The sequence below is a fragment of the Belonocnema kinseyi genome, chromosome 10 (genome assembly GCF_010883055.1).
Source record: "Belonocnema kinseyi isolate 2016_QV_RU_SX_M_011 chromosome 10, B_treatae_v1, whole genome shotgun sequence".
In the NCBI taxonomy this organism is placed as follows: Eukaryota; Metazoa; Arthropoda; class Insecta; order Hymenoptera; family Cynipidae; genus Belonocnema; species Belonocnema kinseyi.
The window spans coordinates 77,567,138-77,585,728 of record NC_046666.1 but is presented as its reverse complement, the minus strand read 5'-3'; the positions used below and the strand labels follow the sequence as shown (position 1 = coordinate 77,585,728).

Below are 18,591 nucleotides of genomic sequence, written 5' to 3'. Positions count from 1 at the left end.
GAGGGAGCTCTTCTTAATATTTTGACACCAAAATCATGTCGATACACCTTACCGACTGCGAGTAAAGCCACCCACGCTTTAACTTGACAGACTGTACCATCTTTTTCCTTGTACTATTCTACCTATCGTCCGTTCCAACCCTTGCAAAGACCTCTGTATTACCTTGAGGGTTAAAAATTATTCTCTAATCTGGGTTTAAAAAGATATTTACTTCACACTGAGCTGTTAAATAACCCCCAAATTCGATCAAGCTTACATATTTTGTATTTACCTACCATTCACATAAATAATTAATAAAACCACCCCCTCCAACCACCTTAAGGAAGGGGGAGGAGTAAAGGACTAAAAATGTTGAATAAGCGTGAAGGTAGTTCAAATAGAGTTCATAGTATACCTTATTAAGTAAATACAAGTTTGACAGTGTTGAATCTTTCCAAAAACGCTGTGTACTAGCGGTGAAGTTTTCATTTCTGGAAGGGGAGATGGGGGTTAATACGGGGTGGGGTGATTCGTTTAAGGTGGAATGGACTTCTTATTTTTAGTAGTCACTGTAGACATTTTTTTCGAATTTTTTGGCACAAATCTAATTTGGGTAAAAAACCAGCCTTAGAGATCCCCTCCCTTCTCTAATTAAATCCTAGGAAAGTCTTAAGTCTAGATTTAATGAGTTAATTATCTTGTTCTGACATTAAAACTAATTTAGCAAGTGCAGGAATTAACAATAAAGTGGATTCATCTGTTAAACTGTAATGCTGCAAAAGCAATGAAATTAGTGGTACTTAGTGCAGGTATCAGCAAAGCAGTAGACTCTAAAATCTAATGCATAAGGGCTGTTGGCAAGCGAAACATAATTGCAGACAAAAATTGGCTAGACACCTCGTGGAAAGTAACCATCGAAAAGATAGAGGAAAAGCAATCTCCCATACATGGTCCAGTAACATGAAAATAATGTATGTTTAAGCGAACTATAACGATTTTACCTTTGCACTCAGTTACCATTTTTAAAAGTTGAATATGCTTCATTCAATTTTTTGGAATGATACTAAAGTTCCTTTATATTTATAATATAAACTTAACCATTCTTTGCTCATCCCTTATGAAAAAGAAGTATGGGTAAGTATGAGACTCAATACTTTCTTCGCGACAAAATATTGGATTTCCAATACTTATTCGCGATCAAAAAAGTATTAATACTTACCAATACTTGGTTTTTATAAGGAATAGTAACACTAAACTTGGTGCAAAAAATATCAAATTTACAAATAATGATTCTATTCAACACATGATTGAAAAAGTTCAATATAATAATATTTTCATAAATTTATTTAAGTGTGATAAATAATGAAGTTTTAAAATATTGGTAAAATTTGCAAGTTTTTGAAATTTTGTGTGAAGACCTATTTTTCGAATCTTCTGAGCGAGTAGCCGAAGGTTGGCCCTGAAATATGCGACGGAGAAGCTATCGGTGGCGACTCATACGTCATTGTTTAGTCTAGGACCCTTTGGCGCCTAGAACCCTATGGTGTATCGAAAACAAAAGTCTCCATGTGAAGTGGTGAAAACGACACATTCGCTTGGAATCGTCGTCCTGAGCGGATGCTTAATTTGATTGATCCAAATATAATAATTATTCATTAAATGTCTTAAAGTATTCCTTATTTTTGTAAACTATTGATAAGAGTTTTCACAATATAATTTTTATAAATATTCGGGACTTTGATTTTTTTACCTACATTTGTGACTTTTTTGCAGCATGTTTCAACCTAAGACAGCATGTAGGGGAACAACTTTGTAAGTATTTGTAAAATTTATAAAAATACTATGGACTATTAATCTATTAATCTATCTTTAAAATAAGCTAAGGAAATTGAAAGACATTTTTATTGTTTTCCCATTTTTCGAAAGCATCGAAAATGGATCTTTCTGTGCAATATCTTTCTGTTAAATTTAAATTCAGCCTTCAAATTGATTTCATTAAACACAAAGTTTAATTATCTTTAGTTCTATATGATGAGGAAAAAAATTAATAATCATATGATAAAAATTAAGGCACTTGAGCAACAGCTAAAAAAATAGGCGTGTAGATGATTTCCGCTGGTAGTTTACACACAAGATTAAAAGCATAAAATCAGAATAGGAACACAGTGAACCCCGCAGGAATGAATTTTATCTCTAAATTAGATAAAAACGCTGCAGCACGTTTGTCTGACGAAAGACAAAATTTATCTGACGGAAGATAAAATTTGTCCGACAAAAGATCAAATTTATCTAACGAAAGATAAAAATTTATCTGACGCGAGTATTTATTTGACATATGTGATATGTCAAACTGCTGCGTCTAGTTTCACTGAAGAAATTTCCTCCATAAATTCGAAAGTCCTCGTGGTGCTTATTTCTGAAATCGTCTCACATTATTAAAGGTTTGTAACAAAAAAATTATTCACCTACACTTACAGAATACATAGGCTGAACATTGGTTAGTTTATAGTGATTGTTTTTGGACCTAGACGCAGCCGTTTGACATATGGCATATGTCAAATAAATATTTACGTAAGATATAATTTATCTTTCGTCAGATAAACGTGCTGCAGCGTTGTTATACAATTTAAAACTAAAATTTATGATAGTGGATGATCTTTCGGTACCGGCAAACCATTTATCTGCTGGTACCGGAAATAAGGTTCTCCGCCGGTACATTATTACGTAACGTTATTATTATTGTTACACCATTAAGACATTTCCCTTTCGAGGTAGGCGTGACTCACTCGGTAGGGGAAAGGAGTAGTGTGTGGAAAGGATAAAGATTTTTCAGATTGATCCAGAATTCTCGTGCTATTTAAGTAAATAACATGTTCGTCCCGCAACACTGCTCCGACCTAGGTTGCTGATCAATCTCTCTAGCAATCACCCCAAGCGAAGAACCTCACGAAGTCGTTATGTAAGGTTCCCCACTTGGGTCCATTAGTGGCCAAGATCTTTTGTTTCAGGCGTCATTCACTCTACTGACACTCTTTTTATTAACTATTTGCCGCCATACTTTCCTGTCCTGGCATACTTATCTAGCTTCTTTCATGTCCATACATTTTTTCATGCAGGCTCTCGTGTTTCTGTGACTTATTATGTCTCTTCTAACTAGGGTCTCATTAACACATTCTAACCATTCTTTCCGCGGTCTACCTCTGGGCACGCTGCCATTTACTTTACCTTGATACACTTGTTTCGCTAGTCGTTCATTTGGCATTCTCTCAACATGTCCGAACCATCTTAACCGATTTCCTTTCCATGTGTCTACTAGCGTCTCTTCTGCACCACATTTTTTTAGAATTATCTCGTTACTTACTTTGTCCATTAGGGATTTCCCGCTTATTATGCGCATGAATCTCATGTCGATTGCGTTAATTTTACTCTTATCTTTTTCTTGATAAGTCCATGTCTCGCTACCGTATAGTACAGTCGGTACAAATATAAAATTATGTATTGCCATTTTAGCTTTATTTGATATATTTTTACTTCTGATAAGGGGACCTGTTCTAACAATAACCTTCTTACCTTCATTTATTCGTCTATTTAATTCCTCACCTATCTTCCCGTCCCTAGTAAATAAGCTACCAAGGTATACGAACTTATCAACTTGTTCGATTCTCTCATACTTTAATAAAATATTGCATAGTGTTTTTTCACTCTTTCCTTCGAACACCATAGTTTTTGTTTTATTTGCGTTGATTTTGAGGCCGATGCTCTTCATGCTTGCATCTAGTTTATTCAACATTCTTTGTAAGTCTTCGATAGACTCTGCCATAACAACCTTATCATCTGCGAACACTAACCCACGTACCCTGACTGTTTCGAGATCCACACCCTCTTCGTCGAAGAGAGCCATTCTTAAACACTTGTCCATAAATAATATAAATAGCCATGAGGACATAACGCATTCTTGTCAAACTCCTTGAATAATATCGAAACAGTCAATCAGTTTCCCATTGACTCTTACACTCACTTTGCTACCTGTATATATTGTTTTTATAGCTTGTAGGATCTTATTTTATTCCATTAAATTCTTTATTATATTATTATTATTACATTAGAACATTGTTGTTATTGTACATACCATTATTTCTGCGATCAGTCACAGAGCTGCGTCTTGCAATATTTCTAACAAGAGCCGAAAATGAGTACCTTCCCGCCTCCACAAGACGTTGGAAAGGGGTAAGGGCTTTACAAAAATTATTTCGGTGACCGTTTAAAGGGGTAACTACCAGCCCCCACGAAAAGTTGGAAAGGGGAAGGGTTATGAGCAAAATTATTTCTGTGACCGGTCAAAGGGGTCACTTCCTATTAACAATGTAACAATTATTTAGTCAACTATCGCATAGCAAATAGTTGCTTTGACAGGTGTTCAGGTGGATGACAGCGCGGTTCAGTACTCCACAACTCTCAGCATGATCAAAAATGCAGTCTCCAAGTGATACATGCCTCTACTATCGGCGAGAAAACTATAGCCTTTGAAGCTTAACAACTCAGTCAAAAAAAATGCTAGCGCAACAAAAAACAGTCATTTAAAAGCTGAAAGTATTCTACGTTAATGAGCTTAAAGACGTTTATGTAAAAAAATGGTTGTGCTTAGCAGACTAAAAAACTTAAAAAAAGTAAGGATTTTCGGGTACATTTAAGAACAGTCAAGTTTAGAGCATTACTTCTTATACAAGGGGCGAAGGGAAAAATTTGAAAAATTCATGAGTATGAGGAAAACTGTTGTGAACCAGTTTCAGTTAAGAAATTGAAAAAATAATATAAATTGTTGCTTAAAAGTACAAAAATGTGCAACTATATTATCTTTAGTTCTAATACAGATTTTAAAGCGATTCAAACTGCAAACTGTAATGGATAAGCTCTTATTTATTTTCAGTAAATAAGGGGGGCCCTTTTTTGTTTTACTGCCGACCGCTGGTGCCATTCTTCGACCCCTGGTTCTGAATGCTTGGATGGCACCTGGCCACAGGTCGAAGAAAGGACCCAGCGGTCGGCATTAAAAAAATCGAGCCCCTCCCTGCTTTCTGTCACTTTTTTTCCAACAAACAAATTTCTAACAATATCGCGATTTTCACAAAAAAGATGACTAACACATCCTTACGGGCGATTGAAAATAAATACAGAGCCTATCCAATACAGTTTGCATTTTGAATCGCTTCAATATCTGTATTAGAACTGAAGATAATATATTTGCACATTTTTGTATTTTTAAGCAACAATTTTTTTTATTTTTTTTTTAATTTCTCAACTACAACTAGCGCTAGCATTTTTTTGACTGAGTTGCTAAGCTTAAAAGGCAGATTCCTATAGTTTACTCGCCGATAGTCGTTTCAGATCATCAAAATTCAGCAAGTGGTGCATTTTACTTTTCATCTGTAAATTAATATTAACACATCTTATAACTAAAATATCATTATTTTAATCAAAGAATTTTTTTGTAGTATTTTAAAAACTTACTTCTAAAATTAGCTTAGTGAAAAAAACGCTATCGATGTATCCGATATTTCGATTTCGATATTGCTTCACTAATACAGTGTCCGACAAACACTATATGATTTCAATTTCCCCAAAAACTAAATATGGAGTTTTAAATTTTGTCCTTATAAACGAATTTTTCCGAACAGCGTAAAAGTTAATAAAGACTAGTTAATTCATTCGACAAAAACAAACTCGTTGTTTTGCTTTCTCTGTACATAATTCAATAAAACCGGTAAGTTTCAAGAATGGAAAAATTTGTTAACGAATATTAAAGCTAATAAAACCCTCACAGCATGAGATATGGGCGGGATATCCCATTTATCTCCCAGGATAGCCTGGACATATCCCAAGAGGTCCTAAGGATATCGCAAATAATATCGTGCAGGGCGGAAATCTGGATATCCCAGGAATGTCCCAAGGATATCTCATAATATGCTCAGGATATCTAATTAATGTCCCAATTTCATATGACAAGGATGTTCCCAAGATATTCCAATTCTATTATTTATTACATTATTGGAAATTCAGATATATCTACTGTCAATTATTTTTATATTCAATCGTATCAATACAATAAGAAATAATTAAGCAATTTTAGGTATTTTGCCGAAGAATTTATACAAAGTAAAACATTATAAAATACAATAATGGTAAATTCTTATCTAAAGTCACTTTCGGGTAAATTCTATCATGGTTGTCAATGTGCGAAAACTGTCTCGCAGTAATAAGTAACACTTTAAAAAAAGTCAACAATCTGTAGAATATGCGTGCCAAATTATAATAAATTGTCATTTATATCATACGAATCAACGCGATATATATTAGTTTAATTTTTTTTTCATCATAAAAACTGATTTTGCCCTTAAAAATGCGATCCATGTGACATGTTTTTTATTGTAAGTAGGTTGTTATTGGTTATGAAAATTATTTGCGTTAATAATTTTTGATGTTTGCAGGTACTCTACATATTTTAATAAATATGCATTTCAGAAATATTGGAGTCCGTTGCCAAAATTGAGTATAATCCCGGAAAGCACATTGAGTGGATATCCTACGTGGCGCAAATCTCGATATCCTTGGAATAATGCAAGGATATCCTGTCAGATTTTTGGGACATTTTTCAGGATATCCCATATCCTGCCGAGACATCCTAGGGACATGCCAAGGATATGATTTTGTTGTGAGGGAACGATTGATGCCTCGTATCAACGATTTTTAGATTTTGAGAAACGACACTGGTATAAGATTTCAACTTGGATAGTTGAAATTGTAAAATATCCTTAGCATTTCAAGGAAAAGTTGATAAGTTGCATGGGCTAAATAATGGAATTGTTTTAAAATTAATTGAAATTGTTGCCAAATTTGATGCCAATATAGCTGAACATTTAAGTAGGATACAAATTCAAAATAAAAGTGAAAAGAAATTTCAAGCACATTGCCTCGGTAAAAATATTCTAAATGAACTAATTGAAATGTTAGGTGTTTTAGCTAAGAATCGACTTTTAGAGAAATGTATATCAGCCAAGTATTATTCGTAATTCTTGGCTGTACTCCTGAGAAAAGTCGAACTGAAAAAGTTTCTATTCTGTTGTGCAAGTTACTAAGGCACTTATGACACATTTTTGATGAAAATGAGATTTTCACAAAAATCAATTTGCAAAGGAAAACTGCATCTCTCTACGCAAACGAGAATTCTGACAAAGACATAGATTTCGTTAAATTACAAGTGTTTTGCGACTGAAATTTGTAATTCGCTGCTGGATGAAACCGTGAGTCAATGAAAATTTGTATTTGGCCTCTAACGGCATGAATGACGTTTGACAAGACAACTTAGAAAGACCGCATGTCGACTCGCTGTTTTTTTAACTTTTAAAAGCTTCGAGGCTCCGTCTTGATTAATACAATAAAGTTGTGTGTACCCTAACTAAAGTTTTTCTTCCCCTGTAAAATATTTGAGCTTTGCGTCTATTTACACGTCAAAAAAGCCGCGTCTCTTCCGTTCAGACTCGTCAAACAACTCAGGTGCTTTCTTCGTTTGTAAGCCATTGTGGAGGTCGGGATATTTTTCAGATAAAAAAGCCGCGTGTCTACTCGCGGAATTTCTCCCCTGTAGACAGAAAAAACTGGGAATTCAGCAAGTTTGCGGCTCAAGTAAAAGTTCGCATCATTTAGAGTGTAGACATTAAAGAATCTCTTCTTAGGGTTCTAATTTATTTCGTTGATATCCGATAGATGGCCATCGGCAGGTGCCGAAGTTTTTAACTGTACTCTATATAATTAATCAGTGAAAAATTTACTGATTGAAGTAGTAGTTAGAAATTTCAATGATTAATCAGTGATTTCGGACTTATTTACTAATCAGTTCAGTAACGCCAGGGTAAATAGTATGAAGTGTGGCCTCTAAATTTTGAAGTTAAGTGTTGTTCTTACTCTTTTACTTAAGTAGCAAGAAGAATTCCTTAATAAAATAAATTTTTTAATTTTCGGGCTATAAGTCTGCTAAATTAACTGCGAGAAAACCATGCTCTAACTCGTATAGAAAGTACTTACTTAACGGGTGTACACATGCCAGTCTAATCTTGAAATTAAAGTAATATGTGAGGTATTTTGTCATTTAAAAGCATCGAACTTTTCACCTTTTTTAATATTTGATCATATCAGTGAGTTTTAAGTTTTTACAATGATTTGTTGATTGAATGTACAAAAATATTATTTTATTATGATTGCTACATTGACATGGTGCAGTGCTGCCAACCCTCAAAAATGGTTATTTCACTGATTCTATAAGTAACCTTTCAATAATTGTCAGTGACACATTTCTAGCTATTTGAATCAGTGAAATTTCACTAACAACCAGTGAAATGTCACTGATTCAGATTCAGAGAGTACATGTTCGGAAAAAGGCGGGCCTTTTTTAATTCAATACCCAATGGTAAATGCCTACATTGAGCTGTAACTTACATCTGGCGCAGTACTGAGCCAGTGGTCTTGCCATCGTCTAGGCAAACCTTAGTCGACCATATATATATATTATGTAGTCTCGGAAATCATAAAAAAAGTAAGTCGCTGGTCTCTAGAGCTCCTGATAGAGAAGGTGGAAAAAAGGAGCTTCTCTCAAAAACAGTCATATCAGGATAGTGTAGGAGATTTCTAAAGATTCTGTGTGGAATTTCATATCAATGTTTTTAATGTAAGACGTAAATTTTAATCGAGTTTTCACAAATTCTTACAGCCACCGTCATTTTTTTTGGATTCGCAACAAGTGTATAGAAATTCATACGAAAAATAAAGCTAATATATCTTTTAAGCGATATTACAGTTCACACATCTTATGCAGGCCTCTTCTTCTTATAAATTTAAGCGATCGCCGCGGTCGGCTTAACTCTGTGGATTCTTCCTGTCTGGTACTGCGCCAGTACTGGCTGTCAGTCCTGCCCTCCAGCACTGGTGCAGTACTGAAAGCCAGTAACGAACATAGTTATCATCCCAAGCTCCTGCCAACACTGTGTCAGTACTGAAAAAACCTACTTTAAACAATTTGAAGATCAACCTCATATTGCACGTATATTATGTCAAGTAACATAGTCCCACGCTTTTTGGTTCATGCGCATTGGAAAACATAGGATTTTCAACATAACCTTAAAAACTGGCACCTTTCATGTGCGATATCTTCCTACCAAGAATGAAAAATGTCCATATTTGGGGTTCATTTAGAAACCATTGATAATCTTAGGTTTCTTTTCAGCAAGAGAGGTTCCTTTTTGTTGCAGCTCCTTTGGAACCAAAAATTGGTTCTGATAGAAACCCAAGTTTTTTCTCATATTTTTTACTATGGAAAGCCGCATGTGTATTATTCAATAATAGTTCAAATACACGTGCAAAAGAAATAGCAACAATTTTAAAGATGGCTTTATAAAAGGAAATCAATTTTCAATATTTTCAGAAAACCCAAAAAAATAAATATCTTAATAAGATAAAATGTACAGAGGTTTAAAGGAAAAACTTTGGGTTTTGGAAAAAAGCACCAAATTCAAATACGCGTATCACTGTGGACATTTTTTTGCTAATCGAAAAAATACGTATCACCTAATTTCACCTAAAAAAACAACATACATATTTCGCTTCTAAAAGATACTGTGATTTTAAATGTAAGACCTTGCCTGATATCAAATGAATTCGGTCAATAGATGATCCAATTAAAAAATTTCACATTTACTATTTATACCATGGAATCGATCCAATTATTGTTTGCATAGAAGCACGGTTCAGATTCTTGATGAATGTAATAATTACTTTGGCCACATCTTTGTTAGATGAGCGTATTATCTACTGCATAGAATTGCAGACATGACACTAATTGATGTATTAAATTACATCCGCAAAAACTGCCTAACGTCAGTTTATCAAAAACACTTACGTTGCTTTGCGAATCCTCCTTATACTTCACCCGTTTCCGTCGCAAGTGCTGAACGGTTCTTTTCGAAATTAAAGATAATAAAAAATTATCTACGTAATACAATGCAAGATGAACGAATGTCAGCTTTAGCTTCTATAGCTATGGAGTAGGATATAACTAGCTTTAATTAATTGTGAATCAGTCATCCATGATTTTTCTTTGGAGAAAGCGAGACGTCAATCTTTCACTTAAAACTATGTAAATTGTTACGGTTAATTAATCCTAATAGTCTTTGCAAAGTAAATATTCCATTAAACAATAACGAGATCTACCTGCAATAAGGTCGAAACGTCAGGAATATTTTGACAAATACATAATGATTCGTTGAACATCAGAATCCTTTGTTTTATTGTATTATAACCGAATGGCCAAATTAATTTTATTTATGAACAATTGATTATTATTGTTAATATAAATTACTAGTATTAATTCTGAATATTATTAATAATGATTGTTTATGATGATTACTATTAATAATTATTTTGATTTCTTATAATTTATTATTAATTTAACAATCAATAATTATATAATTTTTAATTTGAATAGTTCTAAATACTTTGATTTGAAAATTCATATTAAAAGGGGCGGCGAATTGATGTTTGCCTCTGGACGGCCGACTGTCTGAAGCGGCCTATAGGCAGGAAATTTCTATAAGATTCTGGTCTTCGAATATTATTGTTCAGTGAAAATCACAAATTTATCAGCAAAAGCTTAGGGAATACTGTGAATTAAGTTGAACGATCACCCTGATTTAATATTCTTGCCAGTGATTTATTTGCTTTATATTTCTTTTTGTATTTTTAGTAATTGTTTGCCTCGAAAGATCTTTCTCGTTGAAAATGATATTATTATTTGGTTAAAAATTCAAAAATTTTCTTGAAAAACATCCTTTTTGTTGAAAGCTAAACTCTTTTCTTAAAAAATCGTATTTTTGAAAAGGGGTCAATTTTTTATCAGTATCGAGGAAGAACTTTAAGACACCTTTATACATGCGCTTTATGATTCAAATCAAAAATTACTTTTTCTCACGGATCAAGTGATCGGCGAGATTAACTGGAATTTTTTGTATTAAATAATATTCTTACCAATTATTGACAATAATCCAGATTCCAATCTTTTTCGTATCTTTGTTTCTTGATAAGATAAAAAACGGCGTTTTTAGTTGATTTTTTAATATGAAGAATTAGGATAATAGGAAAATTGCAAGATTGAGAGGATTCAGACTATAGTTTGTTTTATTTTGCACTAATGTAACTGGTTATAAAAGTGGACTGTGTTCTTCCCAGTGAATCTAAAATATCAGTTATAAATCACGTGAATAAGGCTTCTGAGCAAATAATTCATGCGAATAAACACGTACTGCACATGCTTTATTGATTCATGCAGAAGTGAGTGAAGAGAGGAAAATTTTCAGTATCTTTATTATATGGGCTACGTGACTGAAGTTGCAACTGATGCAATTCAGAACTCACAAACTAAACTCATAAAATACATTTATCTCAGACTTATTGAAAAAGGGGGATTTAATGTGCAAAGTGAAACTGAAACTAAATTTAAACAAAAAACTTCAACTGATAAAAAGTATCACAAAGATAACTTTATTAAAAATATAACTCGGACTGGAAAAGTCTAAAAAATTATTTTATTAAAAAAATTTCACAATAGAAAACTATTCGGTAATATTTTACTAGCGTAAAATATATTCTAAGCTGTCGTAATTTGGAAAAATATAAACAGACCCGTGTAGAAACTCAAATGGGAAACTAGACTGATTCCCGACCATTCGACCCCACTTAAAGTCGGGGGCTAGTCTGGTCACCTGACTAGCCCTCGACCAGTAGCGTCACGGTAGATTAGTCGGGCGCTAGTCAGGTGCCTCGACTTATCCTAGTCGGGTCCTGATCGGGTACTAGTAGGGGTCATATGATAATACACCCGCGTGGAATATTAAGCAAACTCTTTAAAATTTGTGGAACATTCCCTAAAAGTTTCTCAAAATACTTATTATTTACGGAAATCTCCATAAACTTTTTTGAAATATTATAAGTAATCAAATTTACCCAAGATTTAATGGGGAACATATACTACGCTTATAAATGCATAAGTTTATGAAACTAAAATTCCCCCAAATTGGTGGAATATTAATTTTAACAACAATTTCAGCTGGAACGCAGCAATAAAAGAGCTTCGCTCTCAAGGAACCGCCATGTTGGTCACGGTATTCTCTACGCCAGGTAATTGTGCTTCGTTACGTATGGACTGCTGTCTTGAACACTCGACGCGTCATTTTTGTTGCGCGAGAGGCGGCACGCTGCGCCCTTGCGGATTTTCTTTAAAGCTACCAGTCCAGAACCACATGACTCAAATGAAGGTGGTAGCGAAATCTGAACTGTATCGTGTTTAAAAGTTTTCTACTAGTATACTCTTCTTCACTGATTAATCAAAAACTTTTTCTCTTTCGAATTTCATCTACATGAAGTATAAGACTTTATTTACATATGGCAAACCTTTCAGCTCAATTTAAAAATAAGCATCTGTCAATATAGAGTCTTATAACTTTCGGCAGACCTTTCACCTACATCTGTATGTATCTTTTCGAATATGGATTTTCTTAAAATTCCATACAAAGGTATTTATAAATGTTCCTAGGCATTCGCAATTTTCTAAAAAATACTACAAAAAAATAAGATTACATCTTTTTGAAGATTTTGATCGTTGTTTTTATAAAAAGTTGATTTTCGTACAAAATTATTAACTTAATAATTATTTATTAAGTATATTTGAGATGAATTTAACATTAATAAATCTTTTCTCCAAAAAAGCGGTGTAAAATTATTGTTAAATATATTCTTGGTGTTTTAGAATAAAAAAAATCATTAGCGAATAAAAAGGACAGACTAGCCCTTGACCAACCACCGACCAGGTTCCGACTGAAATTTTGATAAAAAAAAGCCCAACTAGTCCCCGATTAGTCTCTGACTGGGTACTTTGTAAAAATTAATAACCCGACTAGCCCCCGATTAGTGCCCGACTTGTAATAGGGCCAAATGGGGTTATTTCCACACGGGGAATTAAAATATATTTTTTTAAGTTTTTAAATTAGATGGTGTCCAAATTTGTAAAGCGTGAATTATTTAAAGCCTAACATTTGTAACAGGTTTCAATTAAGGGAGAATTACAATCTTCACAAAGTTCCAGCAACATCAAAAGTTGAAATGTGTAATTAATTCATTGTTGGAGATATAATTTTAGTAATTATTACATTTGAATTGACCAATATTTACATTACCTTTGATTGCATACACAGTAAATCTTAATGCATTAATTTGATCTGCAACCAAATGATTAAACGTTTTTTGTTTCCTTATATTGATACAGATTACCGTATCAATTGATATCTTCGGATTTAGTGTGATTATATGAAAACGCAATGAGTGTATTCAATCCTTTTTATTTTTTTATCATTTCTCTAATATTATCACGCAATAAAAGTAGCTGAAGCTTTAGACCAGACTGCCAGACAATCTAATCCAGAACCTTGAGACACTTTTGAATTTTGATAACAGAGCGACAAAAAAACCACTCTGAATAAAGTTAAATCGTATGTAATTCGGAGATAAAAATGATACCTGTCGTGATTCGGCTTTTCGATGACCAACTTGATACCTAAGTTAGTCAATCGTGCAGTGCTCTTTTTAATTCATCATACTAGTGTCTTAAATTGTCTCACGTATATGTCCATTGTCTATATGCAACAGTAGACCGAGATCCTCGACGTCGAGGTCCGATAACGTGTGCACGATTTTATGTAACGATTCATTGATCCCTGATGTAATAAGAGTATCCGTAGAAAAAAAACCGAAAGAAGAAACAAGAGGGGAAATTAGACTTTGACACTGTCGATTAAATATCAGTTATAGGGAATTCCCTACTATATTTGTTGGAAAATTGATCATTTATTTCAATATTTCACTTTTATTATAATGTATGTTACTATATATACTTATTAATATTGTATTTCATTTCAGTTTTTATACATAAATTAGATAATTACCATTGCCCTTTAACCAAACTGAATTGGGGTCATCATTGGTGAATTCTTTATTCTTCTTCAACATATGTCGCATTATCTCTGAAGGAACCCTACCTGTAATACCGCCGGAACGAACAAAAACTTTGTCAAAGTGTTGTCTTATTGTATAGAAGTATATGAAACCAAAATTATCCAATAAAACAGACAATAACCGGGAGAGAGAGAGAGAGAGAGATAGGGTGAAATTTTTAAGTGTCTGGGGATAAGATCGGCTTTTTTTTTGGTACTTTTTTATTTTTCCCAGGGTCTAAAAAGCGAACTTTTGAAAATCAAAAATAAGTGTTGTGTTCATTCAATTTATTCACTCTTGTGAGAAGATATCATCTGTTTCAATAATTTCTAACTATTATAATATCAATGAAAAAATGTTGTGCAGTAAAAACTATGCTAGAGTATATCACAACAATTTTTAAACGTTTTAAGTGACTCATAATAAATGATTGAGAATGGTTTTTACCCTGTGAGACGACTTATCTAACTATCCCAAGTCGAAATTTAGGCCCTACTTTGAAGCCGTAACTCCTACCATAGTATGGGCTGAAAGCTGTAAAGTAGGTTCTAAATAAGCAGTGATTTCAATGTAATTTAGACCCTACTTTAACGCTAAAAGTGTGCGCAATCGGCCGTTTTTCCATGTTTAGCGTCAAAGTAGGGTCTGTATTTAAGATAAACTAGACCCTCTTTTAATGCTCAAAGTACTACTGTAGGACTTGTGGCATGAAATCAGGTTCTCTATAATCTCACACCAATATGGATGAATAAAAATAAGTTTGGTAATTTATCAGAAAAAATAAAATAATATCTGTGATATAAATATCAAGTATAGTCGCATTTATTTTTAGACATATTATTGATATGCATTGTTTGATTATGACGCTGAAAGCAAAGTGCACTGAAAAATCCGCAAGTATTAAGAAATGAAACCGAGATCGCACGCACGCACTGAGAACTTACCAAACGCCTAACACCCTAACCGATTCAGCTAACGGAACGCGTTAGGTTGTCTTCTATAAAATTGATCAGCACTTGTCCCATAATTCAAGGTCCAAAATCTTTTTAAACCCAAAAGTATTAATTGAATAAATACTTTTTTTTAACTTTCTGTGTCGTTAAATATTTGAAACGATTTTTGAAGAGTTCAATATGCATTGGTTCTGGTTTTTAGATGCATTCTACGTTATACGCTTTAAAAGACCTTAATGCTACATATTTGAATTTGATTCTGTGCTATTTATTACTTTAATGAATACAATATCAAACTTGCTTATTTCAATAAAAAATATCTTTTTATCTCTTTATTGAACAAAGATTTTTTTTAAAGTCGTACAGCATCATAATTAATCCACTTATACTGAAAAATACAAATATTTAGTTCAAGATTCAATCTAATATTCATCAGGAAATAAGTTTGTATTAACAATAAAACTACTGGTTTTATAGCTAATTGTCTCGTCGTCTCAAAATTCGAGATGAGTAGTCAATTATTTTTCATACATTTGGCTCTTCTTATTTTCCAATAAATATGATTAAAAAATGTAAACATTTAACATTTTCTAACAAAAAGAAATACGGTTCCCGCCTAAATCAAGTGGTAGACACGTAAATAATAATATTCCTCTAAAAAATGTTTCATAAACTCTCAATTATTATTGTTTAGTAACAAAAATGACCAAACCATTGGAAAAATGGTACTGTTTCTTGGGAAAAAAATTATTTTCGCCATAATATTATGTTGCAAATAAATTAACCGTAACACTGTAATAAAAATGCAATGATAATCTGTGAATTTAATTATAATTATTAACTATATATTTCGATATATTTTAAAAATTTTTTTATTTCATACATAAGATTTGTTGTTAGCGATAGAAAATATTTTATTCTTATAATTTGCTGTGATTCTAAATCACCTACTTGACTGTTTAATACACAAACTTTCATTAATTATTGATCAAAATGTTTACAATTACATAATAATCGACAATATTTAGTAATTTTCCATGATGAATATCATTCTCATACAAATTTTCAACCTTTTACAGTTAAGAGAAAATATTTTTCTGTGAATAAGCATTGCAATGAAGTATTGATTTATAAATAAATAAATAATGACAGTTATGTTAAATCTTGAATTAAATATTTTTGTTAATTAATTGTGCATTCAGTCATTAAGATCACCAATGAGTTCAAGTAACCTCAGTAAAAAATACTTTTTACATTATTTTCATGAAGTTCGAACATTGTAGGCTCAAAAGATTCAATGTAGGATCATTACTGAAGGGGAGGTTAAACAGCCTCAAAGTAGGGTCTTAAGTTATAAAAATGTAGGCTCTAAACATTCAAAGTAGCTTCAGAGAGATTTTACAGCCTCAAAATAGGCTCTAATGTTTCATTCTCTAGGAGTTAAAAGTTTAAAGCAGGGGCTATAAGTTTAACTGGCGTCAAAGCAGGATCTAATAAGGAGCTGCAACTTCAAAGTAGGGTCTAAATTTCGACTCGAGATAGGTCTGCTCAGAAGCTGTCTATGAAATTTATTATTTAATTTCTTTCAATGTTTTTAAGAAACAATCTAGAGATGCGTCTCATAATATCTCTCGATTTCTGAATAGGTCATTGTTTCTGGTAAATATTTTTAGAGACGAAAGCACACTCATTCATGCATAATTAAAAAGTATCACATATTGACTGTTAAATAAAACTATTTTAACGTTTAATAATATAGTTAATTGTTGAATACTTTAATATAAAAGTCACATCGTTGGTTATAATGCTCAAAATCAGTTTTCCTTATATCTCTTCCATTTATTCCTTTGAATAGCTTGATACAATTTCTTCCAGTTGTGTTAAATATTGTGCCAAATAGTGTGGTAAATGTTATAGAAATAAATTCTTTGTTTATCACAATTAATTCATATGACCTACACTTGCCTAGTTTCACGTAATATAGTTTTCTTTGATCATGAACAGTTTTTAGAAAAATAAAAAGTTGACTTTCAATTATGTGCAGAAATAAATTTCAGTTTTTCGAATACAAAATTGTGTACAATTGCTGTTGAATCTTAGGAAAATGTATACGTGAAAAAATAATTAATATTGAATCAAGAATATATCGTAACGAATACGCACGATACAATATTTTCTTTATCTATAAAAAAAGATGTATTGCCTCAAGAAAAATGTAATCGATTGAAGAAACTTGATTTACTTTGATTATGTACGTTTTCTTGAGACAAGAAAAATTGTCTTGGATTATGAAATATTGAATTCTTCGTATTCGTACCGATATTTTCTTGTATGAATGCAAAGTTTTCTACGTTTAAGGATCGTGTTTCACGATCATGCAATGTAAAAATAATGACTTAATGACCCAGACTAATTTTGGGTAAAATTATCTTTTATGATTTCTCATCACGCGACTCGATACCTTTTATCCTGCTTCTAAGAAACCTTGAAGTAAAGTTGAAGAAATTTGGTTATAGTGTTGAGCTTTAAAAAAAAGTTTACCAAGCAGCTCATTAACAACAAGAATGTCGACACACAGAAAAAAGCTGTAATAACTTTTGCTGCGTCTTGTTTTTCTCAGGGTATAGAGACTCTGACTCAGATGTCTTGCTGCGATGCTGATTCTAATATTAAGCAAAACATAATTAGCTATCATCAATAAAAATGGTTAGGTTCAGAATAAAAAGTAATATTTTATATATACCTGCAATAAATTTCCACGTATAGTCCCGTTATGTTAAAATACAAATCCACTTACATCGAAAGATAGGTGATTCATTGAGATCTTTGTTATGATTTTTTTGGATCCCAAACGTTAACTTCTCTCTCTCTCTCTCTCGCTCTCTATTTCGCTCTCTCTCTCCGCCTCTTTGCCTCACGATGCGTCCTTCCTGTTTCGTTATAGAAGGTAAGGTTATTGTGGTTTACGTAAAAAACAGTCCGTAATCCCACAAACACAATATTCATAAACTTTGGAAACACTTTGAACAGAAGCACACACTTTTATAGTTTGACAGGAAGTTAATATTTCTAAAAGACAAAGCGAAATAAGTGTAAATTCAAAAACAAGATCCGGAATAATATACGAAGTTAGTTTTTAAACGTACAATTAGACATCCGCTCTGTTTAAAATCATGAGGAAAACTGAAATTACATTATCAGAGGTACAACGATTTAACAACTTTTAGAAAATGGAAATAAAGATACTTTATCCGGGGGCGGGGGGGGGGGGCTCGCTTTTTCTTGTAAATTCAAAGATATAGGCCTAAAATAAACACACAAGAGGGGATGTATATGTGTATATGTGTATATATATATATATATATACATCTGTATATATGTATATATATGCATTTATGGATGTGTGTATATGCACGTGTGCATTTTTCTGTGTGTATATGAATATGTGTGCATACTTATTCTTTCTAGATGCGACGCCTACAATGAAATTTGTTGTTAATGGTTCTTTTTTTTGTCAAAAATTATACTACCTGGCTCAAAACTGAATCATTTTCTTCAAAATTCGACAATT

General features: G+C 32.7%; 1 protein-coding gene across 4 annotated transcripts in view; it reads left to right on the top strand.

Annotated features, from left to right (window-relative positions):
- The window catches only part of LOC117181623, a 109,852-nt gene that overhangs the window by 43,479 nt on the left and 47,782 nt on the right, over positions 1 to 18,591 (top strand). For 2 of the 4 annotated variants that reach the window (XR_004468142.1, XM_033374495.1), the window contains exon 2: positions 1,753 to 1,791. The exons of 1 other annotated variant lie outside the window; for it this stretch is intronic. Coding sequence is in view for 2 of the 3 variants with exons in the window: in XM_033374495.1 (XP_033230386.1) it covers positions 1,753 to 1,791 (39 nt within the window). In the remaining variant the exon portion in view is untranslated. Of the gene's footprint in view, positions 1 to 1,752; positions 1,792 to 6,498; positions 6,605 to 18,591 lie in introns of those variants that run through there. One more of the 4 variants, XM_033374494.1, reaches the window with a different exon arrangement.